The sequence below is a fragment of the Lycorma delicatula genome, chromosome 2 (assembly GCF_047948215.1).
Source record: "Lycorma delicatula isolate Av1 chromosome 2, ASM4794821v1, whole genome shotgun sequence".
Lineage (NCBI taxonomy): Eukaryota > Metazoa > Arthropoda > Insecta > Hemiptera > Fulgoridae > Lycorma > Lycorma delicatula.
The window spans coordinates 49188686-49206062 of NC_134456.1; the positions used below are offsets into that span (position 1 = coordinate 49188686).

General features: G+C 28.3%; 2 protein-coding genes across 3 annotated transcripts in view; one reads left to right on the plus strand and one right to left on the minus strand.

The window, feature by feature from the left end:
* Positions 1 to 17293, minus strand: part of Tbce (Tubulin-binding cofactor E) — a 109374-nt gene extending 92081 nt beyond the window's left edge. For both annotated transcript variants that reach the window (XM_075355247.1, XM_075355246.1), the window contains exon 1: positions 17135 to 17293. The gene's annotated coding sequence lies outside the window, so the exon portion shown is untranslated. The remainder of the gene's footprint in view (positions 1 to 17134) is intronic.
* LOC142318782 (uncharacterized) lies at positions 4675 to 10103 on the plus strand. Its single transcript, XM_075355249.1, has 3 exons — positions 4675 to 4810; positions 5461 to 5567; positions 8586 to 10103. The coding sequence occupies exons 2-3, from the start codon at positions 5516 to 5518 to the stop codon at positions 9872 to 9874; spliced, it is 1341 nt and encodes a 446-aa protein (XP_075211364.1). The 5' UTR covers positions 4675 to 4810; positions 5461 to 5515; the 3' UTR covers positions 9875 to 10103.
* Positions 17294 to 17377: the final 84 nt, after the last annotated feature.

A 17377-nucleotide genomic window follows, 5' to 3' on the forward strand; every position in this document is an offset into this window, starting at 1 on the left:
ACAAAAAGTTACAAAAATTAAATGCAACATAAGTATCTTTATAAAATTAACATTTTTCACAACTACAAATGAGAAATTTCTAACAGAAAATATGTCATAAATGGATGACTGAAGTAAAGGATGTTTATTTGCAGCGTACATTTTATAGTAATATTATAGACACAAGTTTCTATTTATTAGGTTAGCTTACAAACAATTGGAAAAAATAATTTAAATAAAAACCTCCTACACTATAAAGTTACTATGTTATTGTCTGATCGACTTGTATAATACTCTTTTCAATAATATGTGCTGCAATGCATTTCAATCTAGTATAGATTTTTCTTTATATATATATTTTTTCTTTATATTAATGTTATCCCATTCAAAACAGTCCCCATTTGATATTATACACTTATGCCAGCGCTTTTTCCAATCCCTGAAACACTTCTGGAACTCGATCTTTGGAATAATGTTTTATTCTTTCAGCTATTCGCTTTTAATCTCTTCTACGCTTGTATAACAATGGTCCTTTAAGGTTCTCTTTATTTTTGGGAATAGAAAAAAGTCACACGGGACCATATCTGGAGAATGTGGCAGCTGAGATATCATTAGTGTTGTTTTTGGCTAAAAATTGATGAACAAGCAATGAAATGTCAGCAGGCACATTAACGTGGTGCAAAAATGTCATGAATTGCTTCACCACAAATCTGGGCATTTTTTTGGATTGCTTCACGCAAACGGCATTGAACTTATAGGTAATACTCCTTATTAATCGTTTGACCTTCTGGCAAGAAGTCATGATGTACTATGCTGTTAAAATCGAAAAACACGGTGAGCATAACCTTCACATTCGATCGAACTTGTCAAGCCTTTTACAGTCTTTGTGATCCACAATGCCTCCACTGGGATGATTGAGCTTAGTTTTGACATCACATCGGTAAACCCAACTTTCATCACCTATGACACATTTCAGTAGTTCTGCATCGTTGTTGAATTCATTTAGGCGACTCCTGAGCAACTTCTATTTGCCACTGTTTTTGTTCAAAATTCAACAATTTTGGAACAAATTTTGCTCACATGTTTCATACCCAAAACATCCAAAAAAATTTCATGGCATGAGTCAATTGATATCCCAACATCATCAGCGACCATTCGTAATCATTTCTTTCACTTTTTCCATGTTTTCATTGGTTGTTGATGTGCTGGGCGTCCGGGGCGCTTGTCACCTTCTTAGAAACGCTTATACTAATACTACATGTAAACCCTTGTTTTACTCATAGCAGATACAACAAAAGCAATATTTAACATTTATAAAACATTGCTACAATTTATTCCGTTCTTATAGCAAAATTTAATACAAATAAGAAATCGCTGATCATACCAAAACATACATTATCCTTTTGACAGCTGACAACAGACTAAACATCCAATATAGCTAAAGATGTACAGATATTTTCAGATATGTTTACTAATACAATAACAAAAAAATCCTGAGAATCGAATTAATACAACCCGTGAAATTTCAAAATTCTTGTTACTTTTTGAACACATCTCGTACGAATATAAATTTATACATACATCAAAAGAATAATAGGCAAATTAATCTGAACACAGATGTTATTTAATAAAAAGTAATTTTATATAGAAAAAAAATTATACCTGTACGATTTGTGAATATTTAGTAATTAATATGTTCTCCTTTATTTTTAATTACTGCACATACAAGATTTGGCATCAATTCAACATGTGTACTACACATTTTTTTGAATTCTTCATCATGAAATCATACTGATATTATTGCTTTAATAAGATCAATTTTTGTGGTACAATTCATTTTTGAAGTTGTTCTTTGATTATTACCCAAAGATTTTCAACTGGGTTTCAGTCTGGGGCGTTGCCTGGCCACGGGGCACTTAAATATCTCATTCTTTGAAGAATTTTCCCACTTTTTTGGCATGGTGCCAAATTTTGTTGGAACATTCAGTTGCTTTGTGGGAATTTGTTTTGACCCTTTCCTTCAGAATCTTGATATAGTCATCGCTTTTCAATAAACCATCTACTGGAACTAGGGCCTTCATACGTGAAACAATCCCAAAACATTTGTTTCCGGGGATGTTTAATTGATTAGTGGATATGAACCGGTGATGTATTTTCATCTGATGTTTTTCTAACATTTGGAACCCTTTGCCCCTGAATATAAAAATGTGAATCTGATAACATAACATTTTTCCAGGCTTCTTTGGTCCAGTTAGCACGTCCTTTGGTCTAAACAAGAGCCTTATTTGCACATCATTGGTTTTAAAAGCGGTTGTTTAGCTGGCTGGGATACTTTCCTTCCAGCTGTAATAAGCTGGTGTCATAACACCTGTCACATGTAAATCTGTACCACTGGTTGCTAATTCTCAACTTAAGTCAAAAGCAGATAATTTTGGATCAAATTTACTTTTTCTTACTAATAACCAATCCTGTGATGGTATTGTTTTTCCTTTACAATTTACAATTTTTTTCCTTTTAAATTATTTTAAAATAGCATTCACTAAGAAGCAATTTTCATCATACTGGTATACTCAGAAAAAAAAAAAAATTAAATGCTTTCTTGGAGTTATATCCATTATTATATATTCAAAACACACAGAACAAAGAATACAAAATATGATTTTGTAATAAAAAATGAAATAAACTTTCACAAAACAGTACTTATAACTGAATATTGCTAAATAACCTCACATTACATAGACAACTCAAAGAATAGGTGCGGTCGAGCAGTACAGTCACAACATAGAAAAAACAAAAGAATTTCGTGTTCAAAATAATTTGCATGCTACTGTTTATGAATCCTCTCCTTGTGGATATTAATGAGAAAAATGGTCACTGATGAAACAATGTCAAATCATGTGACCATGGGTATCTTTTAATATAGTGATATCATAAAGAACCGTTTCAAATTCATGGAAACAAGTTCTGTGAAACAGAATGAATATGACTGCACTAAACATTTTCATAATGCAATTTTTGTCTGCCTTACAATAGGCTAATTTTACTGAAAACTAATTAAAAGGATGTTTCCTCATAACTAAAAAGATCTATATATCCCAAGGATTTGGCTTTAAAACATTTTCTAAAATAGAAATACAGTTTTTTTTTAAATTTCTCTTAAATTTTTAAATCAATTTGCCCATAATAGATTTTTAGTGAAAAGTTGTTTGTACAGACTCTATAGAAAATAATGATAACTTTATCACATCACTTAAAGGCTTGAAATCTTGTATTATGTTACAATATGTTACTTTAGCTATTGGCCTTTTAGTCTACTTCTTTACATCTTCAATTTTTACGATGATGCTTCCAGAGATGTCCAAGTGCTGTGAAACCTTAAGATAAGCTACAAAACAGAGATGTTTGTGAGATACAAACAAACAGCAATTCTGTTTTTAAAAATTAAAACAAGATATTAACAATAAACTGTCTGTTTATTTTCAAAGCTCAATAAGTTCTGATTCTAATAGTTTAAATGTATTATAAGCATCAAAATTGTTTCATTATTGTCTTATGGGTTCATTAGTAAGTGTGGGTCAAAATTTACTTATCAGAATATTCAGCTGATTTAAGTTGTTTTAATAAAATGATAAAGAAATAATTGATCTCAAAATCTGTTGAAAACTTGGAATACTACACTTCTAAGTTTTAATGAATGAAGCAGAACCTTATACAATACAAGAATCAAGGTGTATTTTGGTTAAAAACTACTTTTTTAAATCAAGCAAGCCTTTTTATTTAAAGAAATCATGTTAATCTAATTATTAATTACAAAACAATTATTCTATTAAATCGCACAAAATAACTTTTTGTGAATTTGATGAGTACAGCTCTAGCACAATGAAAACTTATAATGACCATTAGATATTAAATATTTCTTTGTTAGGCTGTATAAGAAACAACCTTCTGAGAGCAAAACATTGTTAGATCATTGCACTCGCTATTCAATATGCTTTGCAAACTTGGTTTTAATATGTATGACAGCATTCTCTTAACAGTAACCACAGTTGTAAAAATTTAATTCAAATTCATAAATTATGTTTTTCTTGAAATAGGAACACCAAGGAACAATTTCATTAAAAGCAAAATTAAACAATTCTTTAAAAGAAAAATAAAGCTAACAATAACAGGCTGCTCTCACCTGACATGAGATTGATGAGTCTGGCCTACATTTCCAGTTAGTAAGCAGCAGTGCATCAGATACCTCATAAACAAAGCTTACAGCTCATAAACAAAGTTTATAAGCAGTTTACTTTTGTTTTACCATACCTTACCAAACCTTTACTATTACCATACATATGAATAAAAGACCTGTTCTGAAATGTACCTCTTCACTGATTTTTCTAAACTCATTTTTTATTTTTCTTATTTAAAGGGCAAACAACCACATAGAATATTATTCCTTAAAGGACATAAGATTTGAAAAAGCTGTTAGTCATACAACCTCTTAATCGACCAGCTTATATTACAAGAATCTATGGGTAAATGATACTGTAAATAAATGCTAAAATAATTAACTATTTACCTACAAATCTTGTCACTGACAGAATCTCATCATATATCACTATTATTAATGACTTGTAAAATTCAAATGTTTCATTTTTCTATTTTTTATCAATTATTCAAGTTTTGCTTTCATTATTTCAAGTTACAGCGATTACTTTGCACCAATTTTTTAATGGCTACTTCAGAGCAATTATAAAAAGATTCCAAACAGGGAAGTTCTGAATCATCCTGATGTAGCAAGGGTCAAATCATCCTATCATCTAGCTGAGATGATTCAAAACCTAAGGTAAATGTTTTTTGAATGTGGAAACTAATTAAAATATATATGCTTTTGTACGATTTAATTTTATTCCATTAACGGTATACAAATGTAATCTGTAACATAGAAACATTGTGTGTGTGCATTTGTTCGTAACAAGGCTGATATCTTCAGCTTTCCTTAAGCAAATATTAATTCAAAGTCCAATAATGACTACTATGTCAAAAGTCTCCAGATATCTAGGAAATCTTTTTGATTCAGCAGCCTATATCCCAACACCAGAATGATGGGAAAGGACAGTATTGAAGAACACTAAATGTAACTAATTTGGCTAGGCCTTAAACTATCTATCTACCTTTCAGAAAGGCTAGTGGTAACCACCTACGCCGCTTTAGCATACTTGACCCCCTTAAAAAAAAATCTTGTCATTAATTCTTGACAGAAAAATGAATTTTTTTCTATTAAGTTCTGTTAATAAATTGATTTTCAGGGCAGATGTTCCTAATAATTTTGAACAAGAACTTCATAAAGCAGCAAAATGGCTCAAGCCAGCCGTAATGTTCACAAAAATAAAAAATAAAGTCAATAGGGATTTAATCCAGAAACAACTATATTTTATTATTTATTCATTCCCACAAAATTAAATTTAAATGATCAATTTAACTTCTATGCTGTAGGACCTGGAAGAGTCAATAATAAATAGAAAATTTTCCAATAGAAGAAAACTTATCTATGAATCTCCAGAAAAATCTTACACTTCAATGCTACGTGATTGAGAAAAAAGGTAAATGAAATTTCATGTATTATAACAAAATTTAAACATAATGCATGACTATACATTGTTGAAAAATTGCCATGGCGATGTACAAAATTCAATGGCTTCTCATCACAAAAGCTTTTAAAGTATAGTACTTTTTAAAATAAAACAACTAAACATGGTATATTAAATTCAAAATTATATTTTACCTTAAATCTAGAAAATCTATTTAAATATAATATTCTAAACTTAAAACATTATTGATAATGAAGTGGCTAAGATGGATTATACCATGTTTTAATAATAAGAAACATCCAAATACAAGTAAGTAATTAGGAAAATAGTTCTTTTTTTTGTAAACAGAAAACATATAAAATAGAGTTATAAAGAATTTCCTAGACAGACAATAATTATTCTTAGACAGTTATTATTCTTTCCTAGAAAGAAAAATAATTTTTTATTATAATTATTAAATAATAATTTAATGAAGAGAATGCATTAAAAATAGAATAGAGAACTCTTAATGAAGCAGTATATCCTCTAAAACATACTGTAAAATATCTGCCACAAAAAATTTCGGCTACATAGATAAATCCATTCTATAAAATAACTGATTTGGAGGAATTGAAATTAAACAGATTGAAGAATTCTGAAGAACATATGATAGTAATTAAAAAAAAAAAATAAAAAATTCAGCAATATGCATGAGAAAAAATTAAGTGACTTAAAAAGAAAAACTAATATTGTTCTAAAAATTCTTGCTCGGTACTGCTGTCATATGTCCAATGTTCTATGTAGATAGTGCCTACCTATTTTGAGATAGTCTGGAAACATTTTAACAGTATGCAGTGAAAAAGAATATAATTGATTTAATTGTTTTTATTCATTTAAAATGTTCCTTTTATAGTTTTAGTAGGTCTATAAATGTCATATATTTCACTTTGTAAAATTGTGTGGTGATTGGTTAATTAATATCAGTATTTTTTCCCTAAAGAAGTTTAAATTTTCTATTATATCTTATGTAGCATATTATCTATAATCTCAGATTAATGCACAGAAAAGGAGTTCTGAGTACATCAAGATAGATAGTTTCACAAACAGTAAAGGGAGTCATAATTTTAATTAGTTTCATAAAAACAATTTTAACTGTTCCAGAAAATTCTAATCTATTCTAATAATTAATTAATTAAAACAAGATAAATAAGGGCAAAAAAATTATGATTAAGTTTGGGTCCCAGATATGAATTAAACTGCACTGTTACAATGTGAGGTTTCAGGCAACATTGACCTGATAACAGAGTAGGATTTTGAAAAATTTGTTAACAGTTCAAAAATGTGTGCTTCAATTATATGCAGTTAATTTTTGAAGCAAGTAATTACTTGATTCAAAAATAATAATATAAGTCTTCTTGATATTTTTTCTTGTTTATAAATTTATCTCTGTACTTATACTTATACTTATATAAGTACATTTTCTTATATAATCTAACAAAATACAGTGGAAATAATTGTTTATTGACAGAAAAGGTATATTAACCTACTGATTTATACAGTCTATTTCAGTGTTTCCTGTTGCTGAAATGCATGTAAAATACCCAAAATTGAAGTTAAATATCAAACTACATTTACTTCAAGTAATGATTTTATTAATAATCAAGAGGTATCAATCAAAAGTAATTTTATAACAGAGTAATGATTTTTCATGACGGAGTCAGTTCCTAACCCTAACGCGTTGATCTAGTGATAAACACGTCTTCCCAAATCAGCTGATTTGGAAGTTGGGAGTTCCAGCGTTCAAGTCCTAGTAAAGTCAGTTATTTTTATACGGATTTGAATACCAGATTGTGGATACCGGTGTTCTTTGGTGATTGGGTTTCAATTAACCACACATCTCAGGAATGGTTGAACTGAGACTGTACAAGACTACACTTCATTTACACTAGCACATATCATCCCCATTCATCCTCTGAAATAATACTTGAATTGTAATTCCTGGAGGCTAAACAGGAAAAAGAAAAGAAGAGTCAGTTCCTGTGGTGAACAGAGTAAAGACATCAGAAAGTTTGAATGTCACTGAATTTGAATGAACTTGGTTGGCTACCATAAAGTAATACGTTTTTCTCTTGGGAAGAAGGCGATGAGAAAACATTTCATTCCTAACATCCCCTAGTATGTTTGGTTATAGGAACTTGTTGTTTTTGAGAATAACTAAAATTCAAAAATTACTTATATTTTATTTGACTTATGTCAGATCTGTTGCAATCTTTCTTTACATTTATGGCACTTAAAAAAATTATTAGAAATATAAATACCCATTAACTCTCGCTGATGTTTATGAAGCAAAAGAAATTTTGTTGAAAAACTGTATTTTACAACATTAAAACAATTAAGTACTAATTAACCCACAAAAAAAACCCATCCGGTTTGGATATATATTTTGATAGATACTCAAAATATATATTTTATAATATATTTAAAATATAAATAATATTAATATAATATATATTTTATAATATATTTTAATCAATAATTCATAGCATCTCCATTAAAAATTTACTCATAGAGTACATTTAGATAAGGCGAAAATAAAAAAATATACTAATCACTTCTGTACAAAAGTCTATCTGACATAAAAAATAAAATAACCTTTTTATACTATGATTCTGAAATCAACATTAGTCACTTTAATCAACATTAATCACTTCTGTACAAAAGTCTATCTGACATAAAAAATAAAATAACCTTTTTATACTATGATTCTGAAATCAACATTAGTTATAATTCTACAATCTGATAATAAATAGATCCATAAAGGAAAACAAATTTTTAAATAGATCCATTCCCTACAAAAAAAAATTTACAATTTTGATATAAAAAGAACATTTACATATCTTTCACTATACAATTATATTTGTATTTAGTAATGAGAATTGAAGTAAATTAAGCTAATACAATACTGAAGATTTCAATGCAAAAATAAATGTATTTCATTAATATATGAAATGTAGTAATAGTAATATTAAAATTATCAAATTTTGTTCATAGGTGTATCAGAAACAGAAAGCATCTCAGTTCTGAATACTAAAAACAAAATTAATAATGATCAAGGTGATGAGTGTAAAATAAACGGGCAACAAGGTATAACAAACGATGAAGAAAATGAAACTGTGATATTAAATGAAATTCTAAATAATAGCGATTATGACGATAATAAAAGTGATAATATTAATGAAAAACACACGGAATCACATGCAAATATATGCAACAATACTAGTCATAAAATAAACTTTGACAATATTATTTATGAAGATAAGAATGAAAAGAACTTAGAAAATCGAACTCTTATCTCGTGTACATTACATGAAAGCTTATATGATTTCTGTCATGCAAAAGTAACACACACAAATCTAAAATCACGATTACCTAACAACAGGTATAATAATAAAGAAAAGCCACGTAATACCTTAGTATTTCAAACAGTAATGTTGGATGGAGAACCATGCACAACAAGGTATAAAACAACCGAGCCGCATTTAATTAAATCAAAAAGAAGTGAAAAACTAAATAACAAAATGGCTGAAGAAATAAAAAGTTCAGACATAAAACTTGTTTTTAGTCACGATGTATTGGAATACTTAACAAAATCATTTTTACATGATAAGGATAATAATTTAAATAGAGATAAAAATAAATCAAATGATTTAGTAGTATGTACACTCTTCCCGAAACAAATGGAATCGACTAATGAAAAGAGTGTTAGCGATATGGATATAGACACGAACAGTTCAGAGACAAATCGAACTAAAATGATGATGAATAGTTACATGATCCACGATTCAATGGATATAGATGATTCGTGTAGTAATAGTCTAAGTAACAGTGTATCATTATTATGTAGTGAAAACAACAGTATATTTAATGACACTGAACTGAGCCCTCGAAGCGAATGTAAATTGGTTTTAACAAATCCAACAGTAAATATACACCCATCTATGTCAAAAAGTTCACCCCATATGCCTCAACAAAGCAGCAACAATAATAATAATAAAGAAATAACAAGATTAAGAAGAAATCTGTCAAAAAAAGTTTCCTGGAAAGAGAATGTGGAAGTATGCTTCATCAATCACTCAAGTAAATCGGCCAACGAAATATTACAAGAAGTGCAACCGCTGATCGATCATGAAGTATATTGGAGGGATTGTGTAGGTGAAATGGACAGAAAGAGACGAGAAAAGTGGCTAAAAATTAGAGCGGTTGAACAACGATGTTTAACTGGTGATGGGCAATTCCATGATTATTTTGCCTGTCGTATGCATAACGCAGAAGAAGAATAGCAAAATAACATAAACAACAAAAACAGTAATTTAAAAACCAAATATTATGTGTACTTTTTGTTACAAATTTGTTGTTTTTTCTTTTTATATTTTTTATTTATTGATTTCACTTGCTTAATATAGACATAAAAAAAATACCATTAGCTTACTAATAAAAAAAACAAATTATAAAAGTTGTATTCTTAAATGTTTTGGTATTGCAACAAACTAAATGTTAAAAGTACAAACTACACAGCAATATTGTCATTATATGATGTGTTAATGAATCATATTTGCCTCTTTACATCAATAAATTTCATAAAACATAATTAAAAATGGATTTTTTTTTAAATAAAAAGATATTTAATTTGTTTAAGCTTAGTTTTATATACACAGCTTCAAAGGTAAAATTGGGTGAGGGTTATTGGAGACAACAATAATCATAAGAAGAAAAAATTTCACCTATTATTAATAATATTATATATGGTTGTAACAGCAGAAGTAATTTAGAGTTAAAGGCCTGGCTGCAGTTGGGTTAAATTCAGGATAAATAGTGCTATGAAATAGATTTAGATGTTCTTTGGTAATATATTTTCTAATTTATGATTTCTGTCAAAAAGCCTGACTAAAGGAGCAAATGTAGCTTCAAGTATGGATATAGCGTTCAGATGTAGAATTCAGTTACAGTGATCTGTATTTGCATCATTTAAATGGTTTTGTGGTATTACCTCAATTACAGTTGATCCAAACTCACAGTATATAAAAAAAATATAATTAATTTGTACCAGCGAACACCAGTTAAGTCAGAGAAATTTATTTGTACTCTATTATTACACAATGAAAGTACTAACCATTTATAAAAACAGTGATTTTTAGTATTTTATTAAAAGAAAGAATGGTTCTTTTGCGCTAGCCTTCCCTTCTAACCTTGTTTCTGTTATCATCCCCCAATGATGCTTATAATTTTGATTTACTAAACTTACATAAACATTGTAACATGATACACTGTGAAAAGGTTTGGTTAGATAAAACTATCAGAAGTATAAAAAGAAAGCAAAAACTATATTTATGTTACCTTATATAGTGGCCTGTAGAAAACTAACAAAATATTACAATGTAACTAAATAAAACTAACTTATTACACTGGCTAGAAAGCAGTAATGTGAATGTGTTGCAGTTAAGGTTAAACTGAAGTTTAAAATTAAGTTTCTTAAGTTTAATGAATCAAAATTGACTTAATTTGAAAAACATTAGGTTATTGAGGGGGTGATAACAGAGATGAGGTTAGAAAGATGGGGGGAGAATAAATGAAAAGAACTGAGGGAATTACTTAAAATTAAAAATTTACTTAAAAATAAAAAGTAATAATTTATATAAAGAAAAAATATATAAAGTTTGTTTTGTGTGTTCTTGATAAGTTTTAAAATTGTTATTTATGTACCCATCAAGTATAAATAAATGTAAATGAGTGCCATTACAACTTGAACAGTTGACCTCGTAATCCTCTTTAATGATTTAAGTCCAACAATAAAATTTGAATATTTAGAAAAAATTTAGGTAAACAAACTAACAAATCTTCTTAAATATTAAAAATGCCTAAAAACAACATGAACAATTTAAATACTTAGTTGAAATTATTTGAGTTGTTTAAAAAAATTAGTAATCAAAGGAAAAGAAAGAGAAATGGAAATAGCATACAAACTTTGTGAAAACATCTACAATAGAAAATCAATAACTGTAAATACAAAAAGAATATATAAAACAGCAATTGTAATATTCCTGTGCATCAAAATGTCTTTGCAACATTAGAATTATGAAAACTGAAACAATAAAAAGAAGAAATCCAAGATGAGAATATAAATAAAATTCAAATAAGGAAATTATTAAAATACAGAAAAAAAATCACAGACATAATGAGAAAAAGTACATTTTATCTCCTTTCTTCATATTTATACAACGGAAAACAGACTAAGAAAATATTTAATCATGTTTAGAAGAGAAATCAACTATACAGTTTAGATTAACAAAACAAGAAACATAACACAAAACGTACAATTTTATAAAAAACCCTGAACAAAAGCGAGGAAAAACATGAGAAAAAATGAACAATCTGAAAGATTGAAACAATATTGGCACAGGATCAAAAGCCAAAACAAGAAACATGACATACAATTAAGCTAATAAGATATTTTCCTATTTTAATTTAATGTCAATAAGAGAAAACTTCTGTTTGGATTATTTGTTTATGTTTATACATCTTGCTATGGTAGATGTGATAGGAAATATATATAATATTCAATCATATGTTCCTACGTATGACTATCAGTGATCAGGAATACAACATTAATATCTATCGGAAAGGTAACTTATTAATGATAAATTTAGTGAAGATTTTAAGTTTTTAAAATGTATTCTTTTGACTGGAACACTTATGTTTATTGTTGACATTATTATTTTATATTATTTAAGAATTGAAACTGACATTTATAATGATTACTCCTGGTATTTAGGGGAAGAATGTATTAGGAAGCCAGACAATATTAGGTACAATGATGACGGTCCTAAAAATACTAAAGAACTTTAGCTGGTATATTCACATTTTTCAAGTTTATGAACTTGGTTAAAGCTCAATTAGGTTATAATAATTATAATATTAAAAATTCATAATTTCAATTACTTTTATGGGTAAGGAAAACATCCTTTAGTAAACAGAATGAACCCAGAGAAAAATTCTTAATTAACATGGCTTTGAAATAATGTATCTCATACATAATCATTATGAATCATGTTCTAACTTCATAACATAAATTACTCTAGACAATCTGATTCAGAAGAATTCATCCTTCATGTGAAGATTATGAACCATAAGAAAAATGGTTAAGAACATTTTATTATAATTAGCAGCAGAACTAGTGTGATATTTGCTGGTTTTAATCCTATTTCGCCTTGTTACAGACATTTAACAAAATTTTGATGACTGATTTACATATTCCTTCTGTGTAGACCAAATGTGGTCACAGTAATTTTATACAAGTGGATAGTGTATATGACACGCGATCATAACAAAAATATTTCTTAAATAAAAAAAATATAACAGCATTTTTGTTCAAGTACAACCATAAATGAGACTTGAATTTTGTCTAAGGAAGACATTTATTACTTTTGGGTTGGTCCAGCTGTCTTGTTTCACAATATCAGTCCCAGGAGTTGTATCAATACACAAGATGCTATGTAACACAATCAAATATCTTAGTGAGAACACAAAGTGTCTGCATTACATACTGTTAAATTTATCAATAATTAGAAAACTGGTAGAATATTAGTTTTTAAACATTTTCTAAGTGACATTATTTGTTAATTAAAAATTAATATCCTTTCTTCATGTAATTTTCTTTACTAATTCATATCTGTTGATTATGCTTCTTTAACAAATAAACTGTCCATGTGTTTAAATAATGTAGACAGTTTTTTTTTGTGAGGTGACCACTATAAAATCATGTTCAGAATAAGACATGGGTTCCTCATATGTAGTAGCTGTGTGGTCAACTTAGACCACACAGTTACTAGAAGAGAATGGCTAAAAGGCACACAAAAGGCCTTGTCATCTGGTGTGAACCAAAAAGTCACTTAACTGAGTTATTTCTGTTTAACTAATGCGTCTGGAATTTCTAACTTTAAACATACTACGCTCTACCTTTCATTGCAACCTACACTCAGACCAGTACTTTACAGTAAATCCATTCCAGTTCCCAAGGTTCATTAAAAAATTGTTTCGTGAAAACAGTGATGAAGAAGTGGATAATATAGATGAAGACCCTCATGTTTTAGACTTTGAATTACAATAAAGTGAGCTACATCTTCTTATATCATAAAGTGAGCAAAATTATTTGGTGGTACTTAACGGTTATAAGGGACTCCTACTGAAATCCAATTGTTTTTTTTTTGCGTTTTACTTGTTCTAGTAAATTTGCATCATTTATCTATTAGTTTATATTTACGATATGGATTTAGAAGTATAAGATAATAATTAAACCTTTATATGCAAATCGACTTGATAAAACTTTTCCTAATAACGATATCAATATACATTTGTTTCTAGACTAATTGACTTAGGTTTTCATTTTATAGTGTGCCGTGCATTATCTTTACATGTAGTGCTGTATAAAAAAATATAAAATGAACATTTGGGAATTACCTTATTCTGAGGGCAAGCAGTACAATTTTTTATATTTGTGCACGATTTGTCATCACATGGAATCAACATAACCTACGCTTGCTTTGCTTGCTAACCTCGTCTGATTAACTTTAAAAATAAAAATTATATGTATATAAGTTTTATCGTGTCGAGTTGCATACAAAGGTTATGTATAATTATTATCTTATACTTCTAAATTCATTCAGAAGGGTTCCATAACCACCTTTGGTTACTGATTTAAACTTATCAAAAAATCAAGCTAAGTCTTAGGCTCAAGTTGGAATTTACTAAAAATAATCTCTTGAGTTATTGAAGCTAACAGAAAGATTTCTCTCATACTTTGCTTAAGAAAATTAGTTTACATTATTAGTAAGTAATAATGAGCTTATATTACAATTAGGAAGAGTTCATGAACCTGGGGAGTAGCACTTTTTCATAATTCCTCCAAATGTAGCTTAAAAGCAATGCTGCTTCACAATAGTAATAAATATCAATTTGTACTGATCTGTTATGGAATTAAAATGAGAGAAATTATTATATTATGAAAACTGTTATTGAAAAAGTAAATCATAAAATGCATAGTTTGAGTAAGTGTGGAGATTTAAAATAGTTCTTTTGTTAGGGATGCAGATAGTGTATACAAAATACAGTTGTTTTATTTGTGAATGGGACAGCTCAGCCGCATTATTTAACAAAAAAGTGGCAGTAATGTGAAAACTTAATTCCTGGTGAAAAAATTATTCATGAGCCTGCAGTTAAAACAGAAAAAAAATTTTTACTTATTCTTCATATGAAACTGGGATAAATAAAACATTTTGTAGAAACTATGAAGGATAGTCACGAATGCTAATACAAAAGACAAAAATTCCCAAAAGTAAGTGAAGCAAAAATTAAAGAAGGGAATTATTTGCCCAGCAAATACGGGAACTGATTTGAGATGAAATACTTAACCCAGTTGACCGATGTAGTACTCACTGCCTCAAACAATTCATACAGAGCTGTGGGATGTTTATGTCACTAAAAGTTGATTTCCTGCATTCTCATTTGGACTTCTTCCCATCAAACCTTGGGCAGTTAGTGGTGAACATGAATGTTTCTACAAAGATATTTCAGTGTTGGAAAACCATAATATGCTAACTGATTACTGTTGGATTTTAATTAGAGATGTAACTGAGGCTACTACACATGGAGAGAATCTGCTAAGAAGTTTTAATTCAAGCATACCTAACATTAATCACATTAACTTTTGTAGTTTTAATAACCACTGATGTGTTATTTCTACTAATCTGGGGATAATAGAATGATTCTATTTAGAGATCTATAATCTATGCAAAAATGCATGTATCACAATTAGAGACACATTAAAAAACTTTTATTTTGAATATCAGTGCATTACTTAACATCCAATGATGGTAAGAGGGTTTTTTTTATTAACGGACTAGTTAGTCAATATCTTTCACGTGAAACAAATAGTTATTTCCAAAATTTTAACATAATTTTGTCTATATAAATTTACACCTTTAACGTATAAGAATTTTTTACATCTGTAATAAATTTTAGTAGACCTATATAACAAATGTAAGAAAAACATCAAATTAAATAATGAAGGCTCAAGGTCTCAAGGTCACTCCCACACATGTATTCACTGGATTTACAGTGTTGGTTTTTATTTGCATCAATAGCACCACATATCATTCATTGAAAATTTTGCAATGAAGTGACAAAAAACTAGTTTCATTTACTGATAAACCTTCATTTTATAATATTACACTAAAACACATACATACACACCCACCTTTTTTTTTAATTTTACATTAATATAAACCATCTACTACATAATATTCAGATAAGACATCTTACCGTAATTTACTATGAAAGTACTTTCGTGGGATACTGCATCCTCAGTCATAATTGAAATATTTAATTAAACTGCATATTAAAAATTAATTGTTTTGGTATTTTTAATATGCTGTTTTATTAAATATTTCAATCATGACTGAGAATGTGGGATCCCGTTAATGCACTTTCATAGTAAAATTAAGGTAAGATATCTCTTATCTCAATAATCTGTACTAGTTAGTTTATATTAAGAGAATTAAAAATATAATTTAACAGTACAAAGGAATAATATGAATCTTAAAAGGATTAATTTCAGTAAAATATATATGTAGATATAGTTATAAGTTTTAAAAAAAAAACTAATAATTACAGGGAGGCATTGAATGTCTTAGAATAAAGAACGTAATTAAAACAACTCGGGGAAGTTGTAAGCATAATTTTGAATCAATAGGTGGTTAATGGTTAAACAAAATAACTAACAAATAAGAATCTGGACAAGTAAGGTATGTATATAATTTCCAACAAGGGTATATTATTATTTGTAACCAGGTCTTTACTATGTTTTAATACATGATATAAACAAACAAGTCCTTTTTGTACTGATTAATTTACATCTTATCATCTTACATCTTATCACTGAGATTCAGTGCATGAACTACTAAAGTTTGTTCTAATTATACACTAATAGAGCTCCTCCCACGTATATTCACAGAAATAGGTATTCATATGCAACCAGCCTATTTATACTTAAAAAAAAATGTGGTAGGAGGGATTATACAAATTAATTAGCGCTTAAAACTTCTTACATAATGTTATTAAAACTTGTTATACATTTCTAATATTTGGCATTAATAAAAATATTCTTTTTAATGTTGAAATCAATCATTTTGAAAGCTTATAGAATTTTAAATCCTTACATAAAATACAGTATTAATTAATATTTAAGAAAACACATTAGTTGAACAATTAGTCAATTTTTTTTCATTCCGTATTTATTATAGTTATAATTTGTGGAGTGTCATTGCTTTTGGCCTAACACATTTAATTATAATCTCATTAAATAATATAGCGTTCTCAGGTAATAAATAGAAAATTCAAAAATTAATCTTGAAGTCGAATTGCAATAAATTTGATAATAGTTTAAACGCGGTAATAACGAAAAAAAATTCTATGAAATATCAGATGCAAACAAAACAATACGAAACAAATTATAAATACAAACAAACAATAATGAAAAAATAACTCACCGTAGGCTAACAGAACAAATAGTTGGAATTAATGGTTAAGTGAAGATACTAATCAGCACTGAATCAATTATTAAAATATCTGCACATCAATAATCAAATCAATACAACCACAAAACGAATACTAGGTTATAACCACAAACTTCCATTTGCAACTGCAATCAGTTGATATTAAAAAATTTCCCTCAAGCAGTTCATTTTTTTATCGGCAAAAGGTTGTATATTTCAACCAAAATTAACGTATTA

Coding starts and splice junctions, on each gene's coding strand:
- LOC142318782 (XM_075355249.1), top strand. CDS start 5,516: ATGAATCTCCAGAAAAATCTTACACTTCAATGCTACGTGATTGAGAAA. Junction 5,568..8,585: donor CTACGTGATTGAGAAAAAAG/GTAAATGAAATT, acceptor TTTTGTTCATAG/GTGTATCAGAAACAGAAAGC.